Consider the following 19696-nt stretch of genomic DNA (forward strand, 5'->3'; position numbering starts at 1 on the left):
AAAAAAAAAAAAAAAAAAAAAAAGAAAGTAAATGCATATTTTATCAATAGACATATATTTCAGCTGGGTGTGCACTTCAAATAATTTTCCCTTTCTGTTTGTGGATTTGCCCTGATTTATCTGCAGCTGAGAAAAATGGAATAAAGTGAAATTCAGAGGCCTAATAGGACCAACCCCATGTCCTTGGCCTCTTTAGCACTATGTTCTCATCAAATGATCAACAGCCTATGGACATGAGATTGATATTGACAGCCAATGCAAAATCAGTTGTGGAAGTATTTACGTTGGTGATTTAAATAAGAAACTTCAACAGTAATTCATAGACTCTACATTACTTACAATTATCTCAGGTGGGGATTTTAATCTGTATTACACTCTACTATGTTTGTTACATTACTATATGTACACACATACTTAAAGAACAAAACACCCAAGTCAAACAAATAGAAATATACTTAAAAATATGCAACTAAACCTCACTAAAACATATCTCTTTCTTAGATTCAGACATGCAACAAGACTAATCATGTTGTCTAGAAAATCTTGTTTTTATATTTCTTTGTCTGCAAAATCCATTGCTTTCCACACCCACTTCTCTGGGCAAAGGCATTGGCTGAGGACTTGGTGGACACAGTGTGAGGCAGATAAAAGTGAATTTGTCAGGTGGGAGCGGCAGCAGGAAGGTGAAAACATGGAGCCTGGCCCAAGCAGGGAACCCGCCCCTGGGCACTTCCAGGAGTGGAGGGTGAGGTGGGGACAGCTACCATGTACTGAGAGACCCAGGAGCGCAGTGAGAGAGCCAGACACAGGGCACGTCTGCTGGAAGCCTCCTGGGTACCAGTGATACTGGCACTAAAATGTCACTGGTGTAACACAGCAAATGGTTGCTAGTTAGCTCCAGTCTCCACCCACAGCTCCTCGTATAATCCACGTAGAGTATATGAGGCTTCCCAAACCCAGAGTGCCCTAAATAAACCTTGAGTGGAAATGTAAGGCAAAATGTCTATGGAATGTGAATTTGAACGGATGCAAAAGTTCTTAGTTGCTTTTGGAGAACTTGATTCCCAGCCCTGCCACTTCCTTAGCTGCATGGTCTTGGGAAAGTTGTTAATGGCCCACAGAATTGATTTCCTGGTGTGGAGATAATAATGTCTGTTTCATAGGGTTTTTGTGACAATTAAACTGAAGCATGGTAAGCAAAGGGTGACAAGCTAGCAATGCAGCCAGGGCAAAGAGTGCAAAATGTGCCTTTCAGGAGGGTTGGATAAAAGGGCGTTCCTGCCCTGTCACAGAGAGGCTGTTAGGCCCAGCAGTGCCGTCCTCCACCTAGTTCTGCTGGCTACCAACGGGGTCAGTGGGGCAGGCCTGGGTCAAAGACAAGCCTGCCAACAAGGCTGAGCTTTCTAAGGGTGGAGGGAGCTTAAACATTTGTAAAATTAAAAAAAAAATCATTAAAAGTTTTGTTTCACCTAAATTTTGATATCCAGCATCAAATTCTTGGTCACCTCATTTTTAATTCAGGTGATGGTTGATGTAGTATTATGTCCAGTCTGCATGCACACGTCTTTCAGGTTGGGACTTTTTATGTCCATTTTGTTTTTATCCCCATTTCTATAAGGTCTCCCGTATAGTTGGGGATTATTAACCTAGAGCCAAAATGAAAAACTGATCATGGGTGTAGTTCATACACAGTTTGTGTATATAAGCATGCAGACTTGGACTTTGGTTCTGCATAGTTAAAAGGCAAAGGCTAGTTTTTTAAAAAAATTGGATGGATGGGTTAGTTTTGAGAAAAAGTCACAGAGCTTTCTGAAAGCACATAGCATTCGGGTCTTTGTTGGGATTTGTATTTTAAAATCTCAAGTCTGTAGTGTATATTAACTTTTGAGCCAACGAGAAGTAGCCCATGTGTTAGAGAAGGTCCATTCTTTATGAATCTTAGCTGTCACCTAGTACAACACTTTAATTTTGGAGTTGAGGAAATTGCAGCCAGAGAGGTTAAATGATAGATGTGTGAGGTTTTGCAATTAGTGACAGAACTGGGACTAGAACCCGTGACCCCACTCCGACATCAGTGCTCCTTCGTCTATGGGAAATTGCATGGCCTGGGAAGCAGGACTCATTTCTCGTGAGGTAGCACATTAGTCCCTGTCTCATGCCAAGGCAGTGGAAACACACCTGGACACAAATTGCAGAAACGTTTTAATACCACTCTTGATTTCCTTGGACATTGAAGAGGTTTCTGGCCATCCTCCCCTGCTACCCCCTCCTCCCCACTGAACAGTTGGTGCTTACTCATGCCATGTAAACAATTTTAATAGGATTCTAAAAAACCTCATTACATAGTTGACCTCCCACCTTCTTAATCCCACTCTACTCTCATTCTCCGAGTATCCTAGACATTTCAAAGGCCAGCAGGACAGGCCAATGCCAGACTGCTTGTCACCTGACTGCTTGTTGCCACAGATCCCTAGCAGCCACAGAGCTGAGGGTTAAGTTTACGGATTGACAATGCACTGATCTGATTACTAAATATTTGTTTGACATTAGTTGTGGTAGTTAAAAAACCCCCACATATTATCACAATACCTTAGTATAATGCGATGAAAGTTGAGATTGATAAACACTGTGGTCTTCCATCTACATGGAGCTAAGGTTGACTTCATACTACTTGTCTTTAGGAGATAGAACAATCAGTTTGAGTAAAAATGTATTCAGTGCTTAACATGCTTTTTAATATAGCTTTGAAAATATTTACTTTAAAACATGTTGAAAAGTTGCTTTGAATACATAAAACTGCTTTGGAAATTTCCTTCTTCCGTGATATTTAGGTAAAAATAAGATAATTAATGTTCTGTTTTAGGGACTGATACTCTTTTCCTCCATTAGAACATTTTTTTCCCCTCTGGTATCTTATATGATTGGGATGTGCAGTAAGTAATGTGTTGCCATGGCAGAATCTTATTTAAGTTTCTGTATTCTTTGGAAGCCTTCAGTTGCTTTACGTCTGGATTCTTCTCTCTACTTCTTTTATTTCTTTTTGGCTACTGAGCATTTGCTGTCTCTTTGTTTTGTTGCTGTTTCCTCACTCCCCTGGTTGACCCCTGTGTTCTTAAGCTGTCAAATACCTTTAGTACAGACTCAGAGAGATCACTTAGAGAAAAGTCTTTTATTTCTCTCTGCCAGGAAGGTAGAAAACAGTTCAAAACAACAGGGCATCTTCCTGGTTTTAGTGACATCTGAAAAGAGATTTAAGTTTCTTCTATTTGACGTTGATGGAATGTGTACTTTGTGTCAGGACCCATGTTAGTTCTTTTTTAGAGAAAAGGTGAGGAAATATGTAGATTGTTAATTTTTTTAAACTTAATCCCTGTCTCCTCCCACTCCCCCTCACCAAACTAAATTGTCTATCAGGTAGTCCTTCAGGCTTAGAGAAATGAATGTATATTGCACAGGTCTACCTTTCAATCACTGTGCAATCCCCAACTTTTTCCTCTTTACTTTTTCTTAAGCTTTTTTGTATCTTAAAACACTCTTCCTTGACTCTACATTCCCCTTTATCTACTAGTACTACACCCTTTTCCTTTATAGTCAAGTTTCTGGAAAGAATAGTTTATATTTAGTGTCTTTATATTTCTCTTTTTCCAGTCATCCTTTTCTCAAGTCTACATACATTTCCTTTCTGTCCAACAAATGAAATTATTTTAACAAGATTATTATATGTTGTTGCATAACTAACCACACAAAAACTTAAGGGCTGAAAGCAGCAACAACCATCTATTGTCTCTCCTGATTCTGTGGTGATTGGGCTCAGCTGGGCAGCTCTTCTGCTGCACGTGGCATTGGCTGGATTGCAGTCATCTGTAGGCTCAATGAGATTGCAACATCTGAGATGGCTTACCCACATGGCTGAAGGTTGGTGCTGGGGTCAGCCAGGAGGTCAGCTGGGGCTGCTGACCAGAATGTTTTGGTTCTCCTCCACATGGTCTCCTCATGTAGCTTGAGTTTCTCACAGTATGATGACTGAGTTCCCAGGGTGCCTTCCAAGTACAGAGGCAGAAGCTAAGATCTCTTAAAGATTAGCCTAGGACATTGCAATGATCTCACTTTCTCCCATTTTCTTTTGGTCAATACTGCTCACCCAGCCAGCCAAATTAAAGGGGAGGGGAAAGTACAGTCTGTTTCTTGATAGATTTGTGGCATGCTGCAGACATCTAGTAAACACTGTCACTAAAGATATCCTGATTAACCCAACCAGTTCTCTATAGCATTAGCACTATTGGCCAGTCTCCATGATTTATTGATGCTGCTGTCTCCTGCTTCTCTTTCTGTCTCTTTGCACACTCATCCTGAGAGTTCTTCACTCGTACTTCTTTCCCTCCTTGCTCCTGGCATACTGGTGTTCTCCAAGATTCTTGACCTTCTTATCTTTTCATCACCATAACTTTGTTAGAAAATCATATCCACACTCATAGTTTAACCTTTGATTTATTCATTCATTTGACAAATATTTATTGAATAGCTGATATGCATGTACCATCTGCTGGATGGAAGTGGTGCTGACATAATGCCAAAAGATACCATTCATATTGTAGTTTTTATGTTGAGAGTCTTGTTTGATTTGTCTATGTCTATGTCCATGTGTGTCTATGTCTATATCCTATCAGTGGTTCTCAATGGGGAAAGGAGGATTTTGTCTCACAGGGAATGTTTGGCAATGTCTGGAGACATTTTCATTCTTACAATTTGGTGGTGAGGAGCTACTGGCATCTAGAAGGTGGAGACTAAGGATACCACTAAAAACTCCACAATGTGTAGGACCACCCCTCATAATGAGAATGATCTGGCCCATAAAGTCGATTTTGCTGGGTTGAGAACATGCATCTATATCTGTCAGAGTGGTCTGTCTGCCACTTCCACCTGTGTATTGACACACCTCTAAATCCAGCACATCCAAAACCTCAGCTGGTGGTTGTGTTGTTGTTCTTTCAACCTGCTCCTCCTGATGCATTCCCAGTCTCTGGGAATGCTGCTATAATCCACTGGACTGCCTCCAGGCTTGCATAGCTCCAATCCACTTTGCACACTGCTGTCAGAATGATGGATTTTTCAATGCTGCACAGACAGTGAAACATTCCTCTCTCCTGATTTGAAAGTCGTCAATGATTCTCCACGGACTTGAGATAACATTTAGGCTCTAATGTGGTCCACAAAATATTTTATGACCTGATTTTTTTGCTCATTTCTCATTATGTTTTCCCAGTCCTTTTTAGTTCAGCTATACTGGCTGTCTTGTGGTTTCCAGAATGTGTGATGCTTTCTTATGCCTCTTGGCCTTTGCATGTGCAGAAATGTCTCTATCCTAGGGAGCAGGGCCAACCTTCCTTCAAGTCTAGGCTTGAGCCTCCTCCTCCTGAAAGCTTTCTTGTCACCCCACCACTTCCCCTCCTCAACCCCAGGCTATAGTAGACAGCCTCCTTTTTGTGACTTCTCTGAAATCCCATAAATGCTCCTGTATTTGGGGACCCATAAACCTGATGCCTCTGTGGCAACTGTTATGCCATTCTCTCATATTTACATTTTCTGCTCACATCCTGCCAGACAGTCTGTGAGGTTTTCTGAGGTTACTAAGTAATATTTGCCTCCACAGTGCTGGCACATATTTGGGGTTTAATAAATGTTTGTTGATTTAAAGAAGGGCTCTAAAGGGGCCACCTTTCCTCTTCCTAGTAGGAGTTACTGGCTGGCATTAAAGATAATCTGCTTATTTCAGGAAAAGAAGTTGAATGTTTCACTGGTGGCAAAGTTGTTGAATAAATTATGATGAATCCATACTGGATATTTTGCAGCTATTATTTGGGTTGGAATGGTCTGTATTAAACCAGAAAGAAGTCTATAATGTATTGTTAGGGAAGAAATGCATGAAAAAGTTTTATAGTATGATATGAATATAGATGTTTGTATATGTTTGCATATGTTTGTATGAGCATAGAGTATATGAAAATATAAGCTTCAAACCATCACCTTTGGTTACATTTAACATGCTTTATAACTGTAATTAATAAACAATAGTCAAAAAGTAAACGATATTCAGAAACTAATTTCAAGAGCAGATATGAACCTGTAGACAAACAATGAAGAATAGGAGATGTTGTAGAAGAATATTACTTTATTGACTTAGAAAAATGTTTACAAAAGTGGAGATTTCTTTTTTCGTGTATGTGTCTGTTGGATGCTTTTATATGCATAGAAATAAATCTGTAAAAATTTAGAACAAAATGTTAACAGTAATAATTTCTGGATGGCAGGTGATTTTTATTTCTTCTTTTGGCTTATCTGTATTATGCAATTTCAAAACAATGAGCACATCTTATTTTCACAAAAGAAATCGCATTATCTCTAAAAATAGAAGATAGTACATAAAAACTGGTACTATTAAGCTGTCTCTTGTTCAAATACCTAAGACTTGAGAAAACAATAGTATGGAATTATTACAAAATGAATCCGTCTGAGAACAGCAGTTGCCAGATAACGTTTTTCTTTCTTTCTTCTAGCAAAGACTGAAGGAAGAGCAGGAAGCCAAGCGGGCACGTTTGGACGGGAGGCATGGCTACTTATTTGCGATTTTAGCTTCCTGTTTGGACCTGAACAAAACCGAGGTGGAAGATGCCATTCTTGAGGGGAATCAGGTGCGCTGCATCTGCATCCTTACCGGCTTGATTATGGAGGGCACAGATGGTCTGCTGACACTGTCCTGTGGCAGGACCTCAGGCTGTGCCCAGAGGAGAGTGGCTGTTTTAACAAGGACGGGGCTCTGTTCTGACTCTGTTCTGGTGCTGGCAGAACGAGCTCACGGCTCTCCAGCTCTCAGTGTTGGACAGGGGAACTTATGGTTGTCATCTGAGTTCCACAACTCTGATGACAATGTCTGTATCCTCTACGTCCAATGAAGCTGGGCTCTTGTGCCACTTTGGAAGCTGAGGTTGGGGAACAGAATCTCCTCTCAAGCTGGGGGATATCTCTTTTGTGTTTACCTCATTCTAGGCCTAGAGACTGACTTGAGCCTTGGTTTCCTGCGTTTGACTTTGGTTTGACAGCTGAATCTAGTTTCTTTTGTTCCTAACCTTGACTTCCATTTTCTGCTATGATTCCTTCTCCAAATCTGGGATGTGATTTGCTTGGTGATTTGACCTTGGAAGTAGAAGGACGAAATACATGAGAATACATAATTTCCTAGATGGTGAGGAAGATCGATCAGGAGCCCTGCGATGATTCCTGAAGTTGCTGTTGTTTTGTTGTTTTTAACCAATTAGGCATTAGAAAAAGAAAGAAAGCCCTTTTCGTTAACAGGGTGCCACACCGTTGATAATGCATATCAGTGGTAGGCTTGTCAAATGTTTAACAACTGGCTTTGGGCACTGTGTCTGTGTGGGAACTAATTTGAGGTTAGCTGATTTCTCTGATGTAAATACTCCTGCCATGGCTGATTTCACACTACCAACATGATGTTACTAAATGCTGAGCTGGAAAGAGTTGTCATCGATTGGATCACGTGAGCCAGTCCAAGCTGGCTCCAGCACACTGCTGGTTTCATGTCTTCCTGCAGGGCTGCTCTGGAGCAGCTAACACGAGTCAGGGGAATAATTATGGGTGTATAACACTAATAGGTGTAAATACAGAATAAATCAAGCACTAGTTGTGGAAATGTCTTTCTCCTCTTTTTCCCTTCTTCTCATAGTTAGCTTTTATTGAATGTTTACCACGTGTCAGCCCCTGTCCCTAGTGATTTTCATCTATTATCTCATTTAATCTTCATCATACCTGGTGGTAGATAATATCATTCTCCAAACATGGAGGTGTAGAAGGAGACAGGGTCAAATAGCTGATTCAGCCTTGGGGAGGTCATTCCAGAGGTGAAATGCGTAATTCCACCCTGCCTCCCCATTCAGACATCTGGATTTGGGATAATGCAGGTAGGATAAATGAGCAAAAGTTCAGAACCGTAGAAATCCCAAGTTAGACTGCTATGGCAAATTCAGGACCCAGGAATATCAGAACCTGGAGGTTTAGAGAAAGCATCTAGCTCAGGCTTTCAAGCAAGTCTAGAGGGGTAGCAGTTATAATTCTGTCTGTGATGGAAGCATCTTCTTCATGACATTCTTGGCTTGGGAGTTAATCTCAGCAAATCCTTCCTAACTCATCCCTGTAGCATCCTCAATCAAGGAAATATAACAAACAAAACAGGGCAACTTGCTTTTCCTCGCATGTAATGGTTTAACATTTTGTCTGTAGTGTGGTGGAAATTGAAAGGGGCTTATTTTCACACTTAAATTTTCAGGCTAAATTTTATTCTTTAAAAAATTATTTTAAATTGGGGTAAAATACACATAACAGAAAACCTACCATCTTAACCATTTTAAGTGGTGCAGTAGCGTTAAGTACATTCACATTGGTGCGCCACCAATCTTCAGAACTCTATTTATCTTGCAAACAAAAATTCTGCATCCGTTAAACAACAGCTCCCCTTTCTCCCTTCCCTGGAAACCACCATTCTATTTTCTGTCTCTATGAGTTTGGCTGCTGTAGGTTCCTCATATAAGTGGAGTCATACAATATTTGTCTTTTTGTGACTGGTTTATTTCACTGAGCATGATGTTTTAAGGTTCATCAATGTGGTAGCATGTGTTATTTCCTTCCTTGTTAGGGCTGAATAATATTCTGTTGTGTACATATACCACATTTTGTGTGTCTATTCATCCATTGCTTTCACCTCTTGTGGACTCTATTGTGAGTAATGCTGCTATGAACATGGGCATACAAATATGTCGTCGAGACCCTGCTTTCAATTCTTCGGGATATATATCCAGAAATGAAATTGCTGAATCATATGGCAATTCTATTTCTATTTTTTTGAGGAACTGCCATACTGTTTTCCAAAGTGGCTGCACCATTTCACATTCCCAGTAACTGTGTATAAAATTTCCAGTGTTTTTACATCCTCACCGACACCTGCTATTTTGTTTTTGTTTTTTTGATAGTGGCCATTCTAATGAGTGTGTAGATTTTATTTTTTCTTCCTTCTCATATGAATTCCAAACTGAGAAAAAGTGCTTCCATTGGTGTCAGGCTCGTTGTTGGAACCCTAGACATACCATGAACTTCCTGGATGGGACTAAGCGGCAGGCTGCTCCTGGAAGGAGTGTTCGTAGTCATACGTGTTGCATGGCAGTTCTCAGTAATTATTGCAATTTAATATTACTTGTCTCCAGTGTGTTAGGCTGGGTTTTGAAAGATTTGTTCTCTCCTTCTGGTCTGCAATCGACTGGAAATGAAACACTCATCTATATTTACATCTGCTTTCAACAGCTCAACACTTTAGGAAATTAACAAAAATGGGATGATCTCTTTTCAAATGTGTATATGTAGCAGATATTTGTATGATTAATTAAATTACTTCTTTGAGTTGAATCTTTAGTATGGTGGGACATTTATTCTTTCACAGTTTTTAAGTTGAAAAAAAAATGCTCCCTTGTATATGGGATGCATTAGGTACAGTCCTTTTGAAATAACAAAGATGATAATACTTTTACTTTTTTATACTATCAATGCTGATTTAAATGCGGTTCATAATTCAGAACAAAAGTCATTACTTTGTCTTTTCTTTTTCCCAGATTGAAAGAATTGATCAACTTTTTGCTGTTGGAGGTCTCCGTCACCTTATGTTTTACTATCAGGATGTGGAGGGAGCAGAAACAGGTATCCAGATTTGATGTGACATTACCCAAAAATGTGTCATTATCTTTATCTGAGGGTGGCCTGAAGAAGAAAGCCACCATGAGAACTGACCAGGCCTCTTGCTCCTTGACGATGTGGGGGAACCAAAGAGTGGCTGCATGGAAGAGGTTCTAGCTTCACCTCCAGGACAGAGGACAGATAATGGGGGGCATTTAGTCTGGTTGCTCTAACTTTATTGGAGATGTTTGATTTTCCTTCTCAGGGTGTGCTGGTAATAAGGGGAATAATAAAGCAGAACATGTTTAGAGACTTTCTTTTCTTATATTCTAGTTCATTCTATAGAATTATGTTGTAGCACTTCTAATGGGCATCTGTTTCTCGTCTATATAGATATCATTTCTTTTTAACATATGAATTATTTTCAGTACGGAAGTGTAATATGAATTTTTCAGTTAAATATCACATTATGTTTATTTTCTACTGACTCTGATTAAATGAGTAATATTAAATGACAGGTTTTGTCATTTTCACTTAGGAAAAGTTTGTGAATATTTCTATGGATTCAACCAGCATGTATCATTCTACTTTTTAGTGTACTAATATAATTTTTAAGACCAAACTACAGATATAAATGAATATATTATTGTTATATTACAATATCATATAATCCTCTCATGACCTCTTGGAAAGGAGGGAAAATAGTTGTTGCTCTTGGCATAAAATATAACTATGTTCCTTTGTTTAAAAACTGAAGAAATTATGCATGCAAATTATAACTGACTGGCGTTTCCCCAAAGTTTTCAGTTTGCTATTTTGCATTGAGAAAGTTCATTTCATTCTGAGTGAAATATCAAAAGATGGCAGTTTTTATTTCTACCCCAGACTGCAAAACATAAACTCATATGAAATGTTAAGTTCATCTATGAACTGTGCTCTGGGTAAAGCTGGCCTCCTTGTGTAAATTTTACGTGGAGCAGGAAGGGGTCATAGGATGTAAACATAAATGCAAGTTCATTTTTGCATCTCACTCTACCTTGGGCATTCTCAGTGGGATAGTTCTTCTTTGGATTAAAATTCGGGCAGCCCCATGACTTTTCTGGACATTCTTAGATAAGAAAAATTCCTACGGTCATTTCAAATTACAATCATAACTTCAATTAAAAAATAAAACATGTGCAGTTGATTTAAACTAGTTGATCAAAGGTTAAATCTTCTCCCCTTCTCCCCCATGAGCCCCGCACCCCCCAGCCAGAGCCTGTGAAGGTTGCTGTTTGCAGGGGAGAGGGGCATGTGGTCCTCCTCTGCTTCCTCAATTTATTCTTCCACCCATGTGCACATCGACTTAGCCACAGTGCCTGGTGTGCCTGGCCTGAGGCAGGGCAGAGACAAGAGGACAGGGGGGCAGGAAAGTTTTCTGTTTCTTGGTGGCTGGCTGGTAAGGGGATCCAAACCCTTGACCTTGGTGTTATCAGCACCATGCTCTAGCCGAGTGAGCTAACTGGCCAGCCCGCAGGAAAGTTTTTACGGGACTGTCACTGTCATCACTGGCTGACCTTATGCTCTCTGGGCCCTTGCTTTTGTGGACACCATGGTGGGTTCTCCCGAGGTGGCCACTGGGAGCACTGGCTGCACACCCCATGGGGATGTGCTGTCTATACCATGGCCATTGCCCTCTGCCTCGTATTTTGGTAGTGTACACCACCCCAACTCACTCTGTCATCCCTCCAGCACTCCTCTCGAGCATGATTTGAGATGGCTCCAGTCAGCTCTCTTTTCAGCAGGGCTCCCACCTGGTTCCCTGGAAAGACTACTCCTCTCGTCCCTGCTATCTGTGGACGTGTCATTAGCTCCCCAATCAGCCTCATCGCCCTCTATCTGCCTTGTTGCATGCTGTGTTTAGATTTCTGGGGTGGGTGTCATATTCCAGTCCATTTCATCCCTCAAGCCCTGGAGACATAAGTCAGGCTCTTTAGGTAGTTGGGGTGAAGGGTCTGTTTCTTGACGAGGGTGACCCACTGTCCTGGTTTTAGCACTGAAACTTCCCTATCCCAGGAAACCACTCAGTCCTGGGCAAATTGGGATAGTTGACACCTCATTCATGACCTGAGGTCAAAATGGAGACCCTTTACACCCTACCCTTGGCACAGCACGACAGTCCTCATGAAATCTTCCTGCAGTCTGCACTCTCTTCAGCCTTTTGGATTCTGACGCGGGGAGGGTGGGAAGGGGGAAGATGTGCCTACTTTGAAATTTCTGCAAAATTTATGTTTTTGCCTTAATGTTCTTTTTGTTTTGTGATATCTATAATATCTTGGTGCCTTGGTTGAAGCTTCTTGTATAACATCTTATTACTCATGAGACCCAGGTGATATTAGTCAGAAACGGGACCCAATTTTGAATGAGTGAGACAGAGAGAGTGAGAGAGAGAGATTTTCTAGTTACCTTTATTGCAGGTTCACTGTCAAATAACCAGTGCCATGGGGAGGAAGAACCATCAGGGAGGCTCACCCCAAGAGGTTCTAATGCCAGGGTTTTAGAATTCACCTTACGTTTCACTCCCCTTCCAAATTTCTCCCTTAGCATCATCCTTCTATGCCAATAATTTTGATTGAGCTACCAATTCATTTGGACATCTAAACATTTCTTGGGCAGACAAGAACACAGTGGAATAGCTCAGAGAATATTCTGTGTACTTAAATGATCCACTCAATAAACTCCATGCTTGGACACCAATGATGAATTTTCAAATACTAATAATGATAATGCATACTGAACTGGTATTTTTATATGCTTTTCTAGTGCCTTTACATGTATGAACTCATTTTACCCTCACAACAATTCTAGATGATCAGTTCTAGTACTATTATTCTTATTTTTAAGATTAAAAAAACGAGGCACAGAAAGATTAGGTAACTTGCCCAAGGTCACATGACTAGGAAGCGCAGCCCAAGACTGATGTCCTGGGAATGTGACTCTAGAGCCACACTATTAACCACTATGTGGTGCTACCTTTGCACGATCTTGACTCTGTTGATAAACTGAAGGACCAGCCAGCTACACAGAGTATGACAGAGGAGAAACAGCATGGGGAGGAGGGATTCTGAGTTTTGTAGTCAGAGCTGGGTTTTGACCTTGGCTCTGCCACCTATCAGCTGTGCAACCTGGAGCAGGTCACAGTTGCCTCAAGGCTATGAATTTTAATAATGCTCACAGAGTACCTAGCAGAGGGCCTTAAATAAGCACATGCCAACATATGCTTTCTCTTCCCTCACCCTTTCTTGTTGCCCCTGGAACAACAGTTTTGAAATAAACCTATGATCTGGAATGACGCGGATCCTTTTAGATTCCTTTAGAGCTCAGGCTAGAGATTGTCCAAATGGTGCACCCATCTAGGGCACGTGAACGAGAGTGAACAATGGCAATATTTTAGCAAGGAAACTTCATTCCAAGAGGCGACCACATGGACTGTAAAGGGCATTTGTGAAACTAAAATTCTTTTGCATTGGTAGGACAACTTGACTCTCCAGGAGGGGCACATCTTGTTTCTGGAAAGATTAAAAAACCCAAGGTGTTCGTGACTGAGGGAAAAGATGTGGCTCTTACGGGTGTGTGCGTGTTTTTCATCAGGACCGACCCTTCCAAAGCCATCACTGCTGAGAACATCCACCGGGTAAGGGCCAGGGGCAGTCGTTTTCCCTGAATTACCAAAAATCACATAAAGTGCACAAAAATACCCTTCCTGTGGAGATAACCATAGTGCTCATCACAACATCTATACCTACTTTCATGTTTTTTTTTTTTTTTTTTTATAGTGGTTACCAGAGGCAGGGAAAGGGGGGGGGGGGGGGAAGTTAATGGGGAAATTCATCACAACATCTATACCTACTTTCATGTTTTTTTTTTTTTTTTTTAATAGTGGTTACCAGAGGCAGGGAAAGGTGGGGAGGGAGGGAAGTTAATGGGGAAATATTGGTAAATGGTACAAATTTACAAAGTCACAGTTAGATAGGAAGAAGTTCTGGTGCTCAAGAGTGACAATAGCTAATAATGCTGTATGGTACATTTCAATATAGCCAGAAAAGAGGATCTTGAATGTTATAACCACAATGAAATGTTAAAAGTTTAGGTAATAGATATGATAGCTATTCAGATTGGATCATTATACAATGTATGCATATACTGAAACACCAAACTGTACCCCATAAACTTGTACAATGAAAAAAATAAATAAAATAAAAGACTACTTTCTTTTTTTTTTTCCTTTTTGTCTTTTTTTTGTGTCCGGCAACGGATCGCAACCCTCAGTGTCGCGCCCGTACCGGACCAGGACCGGCAACGGGATTGCAACCCTCGGTGTTGCGTCCGCACCTTGCTCAGCCAGTGAGCGGCCGGTCTGTATGTGGGATCCGAACCCTCGGCGGGAGTGCCACCGCGCTCCAAAGCGGCGCACTGTAGCAGTGCGCCACCGGGCCGGCCATAAAAGACTACTTTCAAAGAAGCTTTTTAAAAGCATTTAAAGCAAGCAATTCAGAAGATACTTCTTTTTAATCTTTTGAGTAAGAGGACTTAACATTTAATTATTCAATTTATTAACAAAAATGGATGTAACATTCTGTATGGGTATAACAGTGAGGTCTTTTCTTTTAGAAAGAATTTCCCATACATAATTTACTTAATTTTCATACATTTAAAATAAGATTTCTAAAAGTAGATATGTATTTTTTGTGCCAGATAAAGTGCATTTGTACAATTCTCTCCCCAGCCCCTAATGGGAGCGTTGTCTTCTTGGAGCAAATAAACTGGTAAACATCTGGCATTCTATTTATTTCATGCTTTTATTTTGATGATGACAGTTTAGAATAGTGTAAAGCTTATTTCTTAACCAGGGTGTCAAAATAGTAATTTACTGGGTATTTGGTTAATTAACAACATTTAGAAATGACTTAGTAGCTATGTTGTGGTTGAGGATCAATTTTGCAATAAAGACTCTGCTAATTGCTTTTCAGGAGGTGAGCTTTAACATGTTGGATGCCGCAGATGGTGGCCTGCTAAACAGCGTGAGACATTTGCTGTCAGACATCTTCATTCCTGCTCTCAGGGCTACGAGCCATGGCTGGGGTGAGCTCGAGGGTCTTCAGGAAGCCTCCAACATTCGGCAGGAGTTCTTGAGCTCTCTGGAAGGCTTTGTGAGCGTCCTATCAGGTGCACAAGAGAGTCTGAAGGAGAAGGTAAAAATGAATAAGTGATTCCTTTACAAATGATCAGAGGGTTGACAAATACAATATAGAATTATGTGACACTTCTCTTGCAGGATCTGAAATTCCACTGTGTTGCGAATCTTGAAAAAATTTTGTTGCCCCCTCAAGATGGGATGGTGACTAGATTGAAATGTCTACAGTTTGTCATGATTAATGCATTCGGGGTTCCATAAAAATGTTGGCAGTGTTGAAGGGTTGTACTCAGTCAGTCAGATGTGTGACTGCAAAGACAAGAATGTGACATGCTTGTGGCATTGCTGTGCATCCTGGAATGAAAGGAATTTGAAGCCAGAATGGGGTGTGTGTGTGTGGTGGGTGGCAGGCAGCGGGTGGGAAGAAATCCTGAAGAGGTGAAAGAATTGGAATTGCTATGTCTGGAGACAGTGGGTCAGGTCCTGTGTTTCAGCCTGTGACCAAAATGGCCTTTGAGAATAAGTTTGGCAAATGTGAGATTTAGCTTCTGTGCGATTTGTGCTATCTACAGTAAGTCTGTGTTTGTGATCACCTGGGGTGGAAGGTGGTGGATGCACACACATATGTGTGCGTGGTGGGGACGGGGGTATCATGGAACAAGTAGAAGATGACAGAGTCCAGATTGGGCATGTGGGGGGGGGTAGGGAAACAGATCCTATGGTAACTATGACAATATGGTGCGCTCCCCTCCTCTCCAGGGAATCCTGATCCTACTGGAGTATTGGGAGGGGTCATTACATTTTCCAAAGGATGTGGAATTGGGGATTTGAGCAAATTTTTATCCAGATAGACACTGGATGACTCCAGCTAACATCTGAGTTATATTGGTGATTAACTATGATGCTGGCCAGACCAAAATGAAGGTTGGGCCAAGGGAAATTGTTGGTATTCTCTCTAAAAAAGCAGCGTTTTTTTCATCTGGCCCCACTTCATATGGTAGTAAAGGTATTAAACAAGTGGGATGGATCCCACTCGGGAGGAGGCATTCTCCATGAATGGGAGAGGTCGGCGGGCCTTGGGGTGGGTCCTGGAGGTGCAGGGAGGTGGGGCAGGGCTGGCAGGCCCTCCCGGCTGGGGCGGTGCACAAAGGCCTGTGGGAGTGGAGTGGAGGTCTGTGTGGCCTTGACAGGCTCTCCAGAGCTCTGTCACAGCGCGGCAAGGTGACAAACAAGAGCCCAGAGTACATGTGTTCTAAAATAGCATCCTTTTATTGTTTAATTTTCATTTTAATTAGGTGATCCTTCAAAAATGTGACATATTTGAACTGAAAACCCTGAAGGGACCTATGGACTACTTGACTTTCGCTAATAACCCAGAGACAATGGGAAAAGTAGAAGGTTGTATGAAAGTGTGGATCAAACAGACAGAACAGGTAATTTTCAGAAACCAAGTGTCAGAGTTTTGGATGCCGTGTCCCTGAACTAGCCAGTGGAGGGAGGCATAGCATATGACATCCCGTTTGCCTAAGTGTTCTACTAGAAGTCCTTAAAAAGGTGAGAAGTTCGATGTGGATCTTCATTTATGGTCATTAGTCAAGAAGAAATAGTAAGAATTCTAAGAGATGAAAGTAAATGGCTTTGTATAGTAATATAGCGAGAAAGCTGCACTTTACCAATCTTCCTTGAGGTCTGATTTACTTTGGAGTCACCCTCTGTAGAAGTACCAGGAGTTGTGTAATTCAGCTTGTCCTCCAAAAGGGAGCTTAAGACTTAACCTTTAAAAAATATTTTCATAAAATTCCTAAATAAAGAAATGAAGATAAACATGACATCAAAAAAGAAGCACAATCAAAACTAACCAGCTTAAGGAAGAAGTTTTCTTAGGATATACAGTAACAGCTCATTAAAGCTCACTAACTAGTTTTCAGTTAGAACAAATTGACTCAATTTTTGTTAAATTTTAAAAAATGGATACTTGCTAGTAAAAGGCTGTCATTCAAAGCATGTAAATGAATAAAATATATCATGATTCAGATAGCATCATTTCTTGCTTTATTTTTTGCCCGTGTATAACTTTCATATCTCCAGGCTCCCTCCCTCAATGATTCATGTTTTTTCCGTGTATTTTCAGGTCCTTGCTGAAAACAATCAGCTTCGGAAGGAAGCAGATGACCTTGGGCCCCGAGCAGAGTTGGAGCACTGGAAAAAAAGACTATCCAAATTTAACTACCTTTTGGATCAGCTGAAAAGCCCCCAAGTGAAGACTGTGCTCGCAGTGCTTGCTGCGGCCAAGTCAAAACTCTTGAAGGTTCCCGGTCATTTCTTTCGGCCTTATGAAACTAGAATGAGAGTGTTCCATATGTATTTTCATGTCATAGAGTAATTAGGAACAGAAAAATGTTATTGCCCTTTTTTGAAAAACTTTTTAGATTGCATAATATTGCCCTTAAAGAATTTTGGATACTGTGGAAATAGCCTCTGAATTAATCATTTGTTAACAGTTGTACATGTATGTCTGTGTGTTATTAGAGGGCATTGCATGTAATTACGACATAGCACGATAATATGATTATTTATATATTATGAATTCAGACCAGCTCAAAGTAGTAATTATGAAAACATACCTTCTCCATATTTATTTTTTAGTTCTGGTATCTTAATTTTATGTTGTAAAACAAATTACCCCAAAACTGAGCAGCTTAAAATAACATATATTTTTATCTCATAGTCTGTGGGTCAGGAATCTGGGTGAAGCTTCCCTGGGTGCCTCTGACTTAAAGTTTCTCATGAGGTTGCAGTTGCAGTGTGGGCTCATCTAAAGGCTCAGCTGGGGGAAGATCTGCTTCCACGTTCACTTGTGTGGTTGTTACAGGATTCAGTTCCTTGCTGGCTGTTGGTCAGAGGCTTCCTTTTGTTCTTTACCACACGGGCCTCTCCAAGGGCAGCTTGGTGTACAGTAGTGCTAGGAATCTATAATTAACAATGATTTATTGTCTATTGTCAAATGGCTAAAATAGTGGAGCTTAAATGTTCTCATCACAAAGAAGCGGTAAATTTTTGCAGTTATGAATTTGCTAACTACCCTGATTTGATTACTATCATATATTGAAGTATAGCTCTTTACCCCATAAATATGTGCAATCAATACACTTCATTTAAATTAAAAAAAGACATAGCAGCTGGCTTCCCTTCGAGGGAGCAAGTGAGAAATTGCAAGAGAGTGGTCGACACGGAAGCCACTGTCTTTTTGTAAATGAATCTTGGAAGTGACATCCTGTCAATTTTGCCATATTCTATTTATTAGAAGCAAGTCATTAGATTCAGCCTATTATCAAGGGTAGGGGGTGACATGAGAGCTTGAATAAAAGGCATTGGGTGATCACTGGGGACCATCACAGAGGCTGCCTAAGTCACCTGGCATTGGTGCCATAAAGACTATTTATTAGCTATTTGCATGGATGTTTCGATCCATGCAAATAATTTAAATAACCAATAATAATTTGTGTCAATAACAGTGCTTAGGTTTACCTTCTGTGATTGCTCAGAGAAATATGAGAGGTGAGCCTTGCAATACAGTTCAGAAATATCAGTAGGACTTCCGTGAAGTCAACTGAATGCATTGACTTGTGCTGAATCATTTCCTTTTACTTCTCCTACTTTATGATTATCTTTCCATTTTGAAGTTCCCAGCTCATAGCACCATCCTGGCATATGGTTGGCAGTTAAGAAATAATTACTATATTAATGGATAAACAAAAGTATAGGTAGATAGGAAAGAGAGTTCAGGTTAGAATAGAGGAAAGATAGAAAACATGGGAGTGAGGTCCAAATGGATCCAGTAGCCAGTGGACAAGAACAGGTGTGAGTTTAGAGAAAGGTGCTGCCCTCTTGGTAATCTGTGCTAGTTTGGAATGGATTTTATAAGAGAAGGCCTGAAAGTGATTCTTATGAAAATTTAGTCAAAAAATTAAATTGTTCTTCAGCATAGCGATATCCCTCACCCCTCTGAATTCAGTTTCATGCAAGATGCACAGAACAAAGTGAAAGTCTAACCCAAGGGACTTGTGGTGACTCGTAGTAACTGCTATATTGGAAGTTCCTCTATGAATAATTGCATTAAAATTGCTTTCCTGTATTGTGCTTAGACTTGGCGTGAGATGGATGTTCGAATCACCGATGCAGCTAATGAAGCGAAGGACAATGTCAAATATTTGTACACACTTGAAAAATGTTGTGACCCTTTGTACAGTGGTGATCCTGTGAGTCTGCAGTTGACCCTTTTTGTACCAGCTGAATTGAGTGTTGAATTTTGGTTCATAGATAGTATAGTGTGTTGAAAAGGTCTTTGAAACTTTTTTTTCTCAATGAAATATATATACATATTCATATACACATCTATATATCTATTTCTTTGTCTCTAATTTATCTATATAATTATCTATCAAAAAGATTTTATGAGCTGTTATATTTTAAACACATTTATTGCATATTACATTTTCCATTAAATAGTGTAATTGACTTTCTTGACTATACCCCAGAGAACTCTGGGAAAAGTCATTCATGGTGTTTTTCTTATCTTTTAGCTTTAGGAAGTGCCTGCTTTTATTTATAACAAACTATGTGTTATTAATAATTAATCATTAATAATTGTCAGTGACAGTTAACATTTAACTTTCTGTTGCTTGTCATTAACATAAGTTAGTGTTTCTTGCATTGAAATAAATTTGATTAACCATATATGGCTAAAATAATAAAAATAATATTATTATTAAATATATTCAAGTAAAGCAT

At 40.2% G+C, this 19696-nt stretch overlaps 1 protein-coding gene across 1 annotated transcript in view; it reads left to right on the plus strand.

Moving 5' to 3' along the window:
* The window catches only part of DNAH5 (dynein, axonemal, heavy chain 5), a gene marked incomplete at its 3' end in the record, with an annotated part of 181984 nt that overhangs the window by 18543 nt on the left and 143745 nt on the right, over positions 1-19696 (plus strand). Inside the window, exons 3-9 of the mRNA XM_008569081.1 lie at positions 6555-6689; positions 9672-9756; positions 13245-13405; positions 14742-14963; positions 16201-16338; positions 17037-17213; positions 19051-19164. Of these exons, the coding sequence (XP_008567303.1) occupies positions 6555-6689; positions 9672-9756; positions 13245-13405; positions 14742-14963; positions 16201-16338; positions 17037-17213; positions 19051-19164 (1032 nt within the window). The remainder of the gene's footprint in view (positions 1-6554; positions 6690-9671; positions 9757-13244; positions 13406-14741; positions 14964-16200; positions 16339-17036; positions 17214-19050; positions 19165-19696) is intronic.

The sequence above is a fragment of the Galeopterus variegatus genome, unplaced genomic scaffold (assembly GCF_000696425.1).
Source record: "Galeopterus variegatus unplaced genomic scaffold, G_variegatus-3.0.2 Scaffold463, whole genome shotgun sequence".
Taxonomy (NCBI): Eukaryota; Metazoa; Chordata; class Mammalia; order Dermoptera; family Cynocephalidae; genus Galeopterus; species Galeopterus variegatus.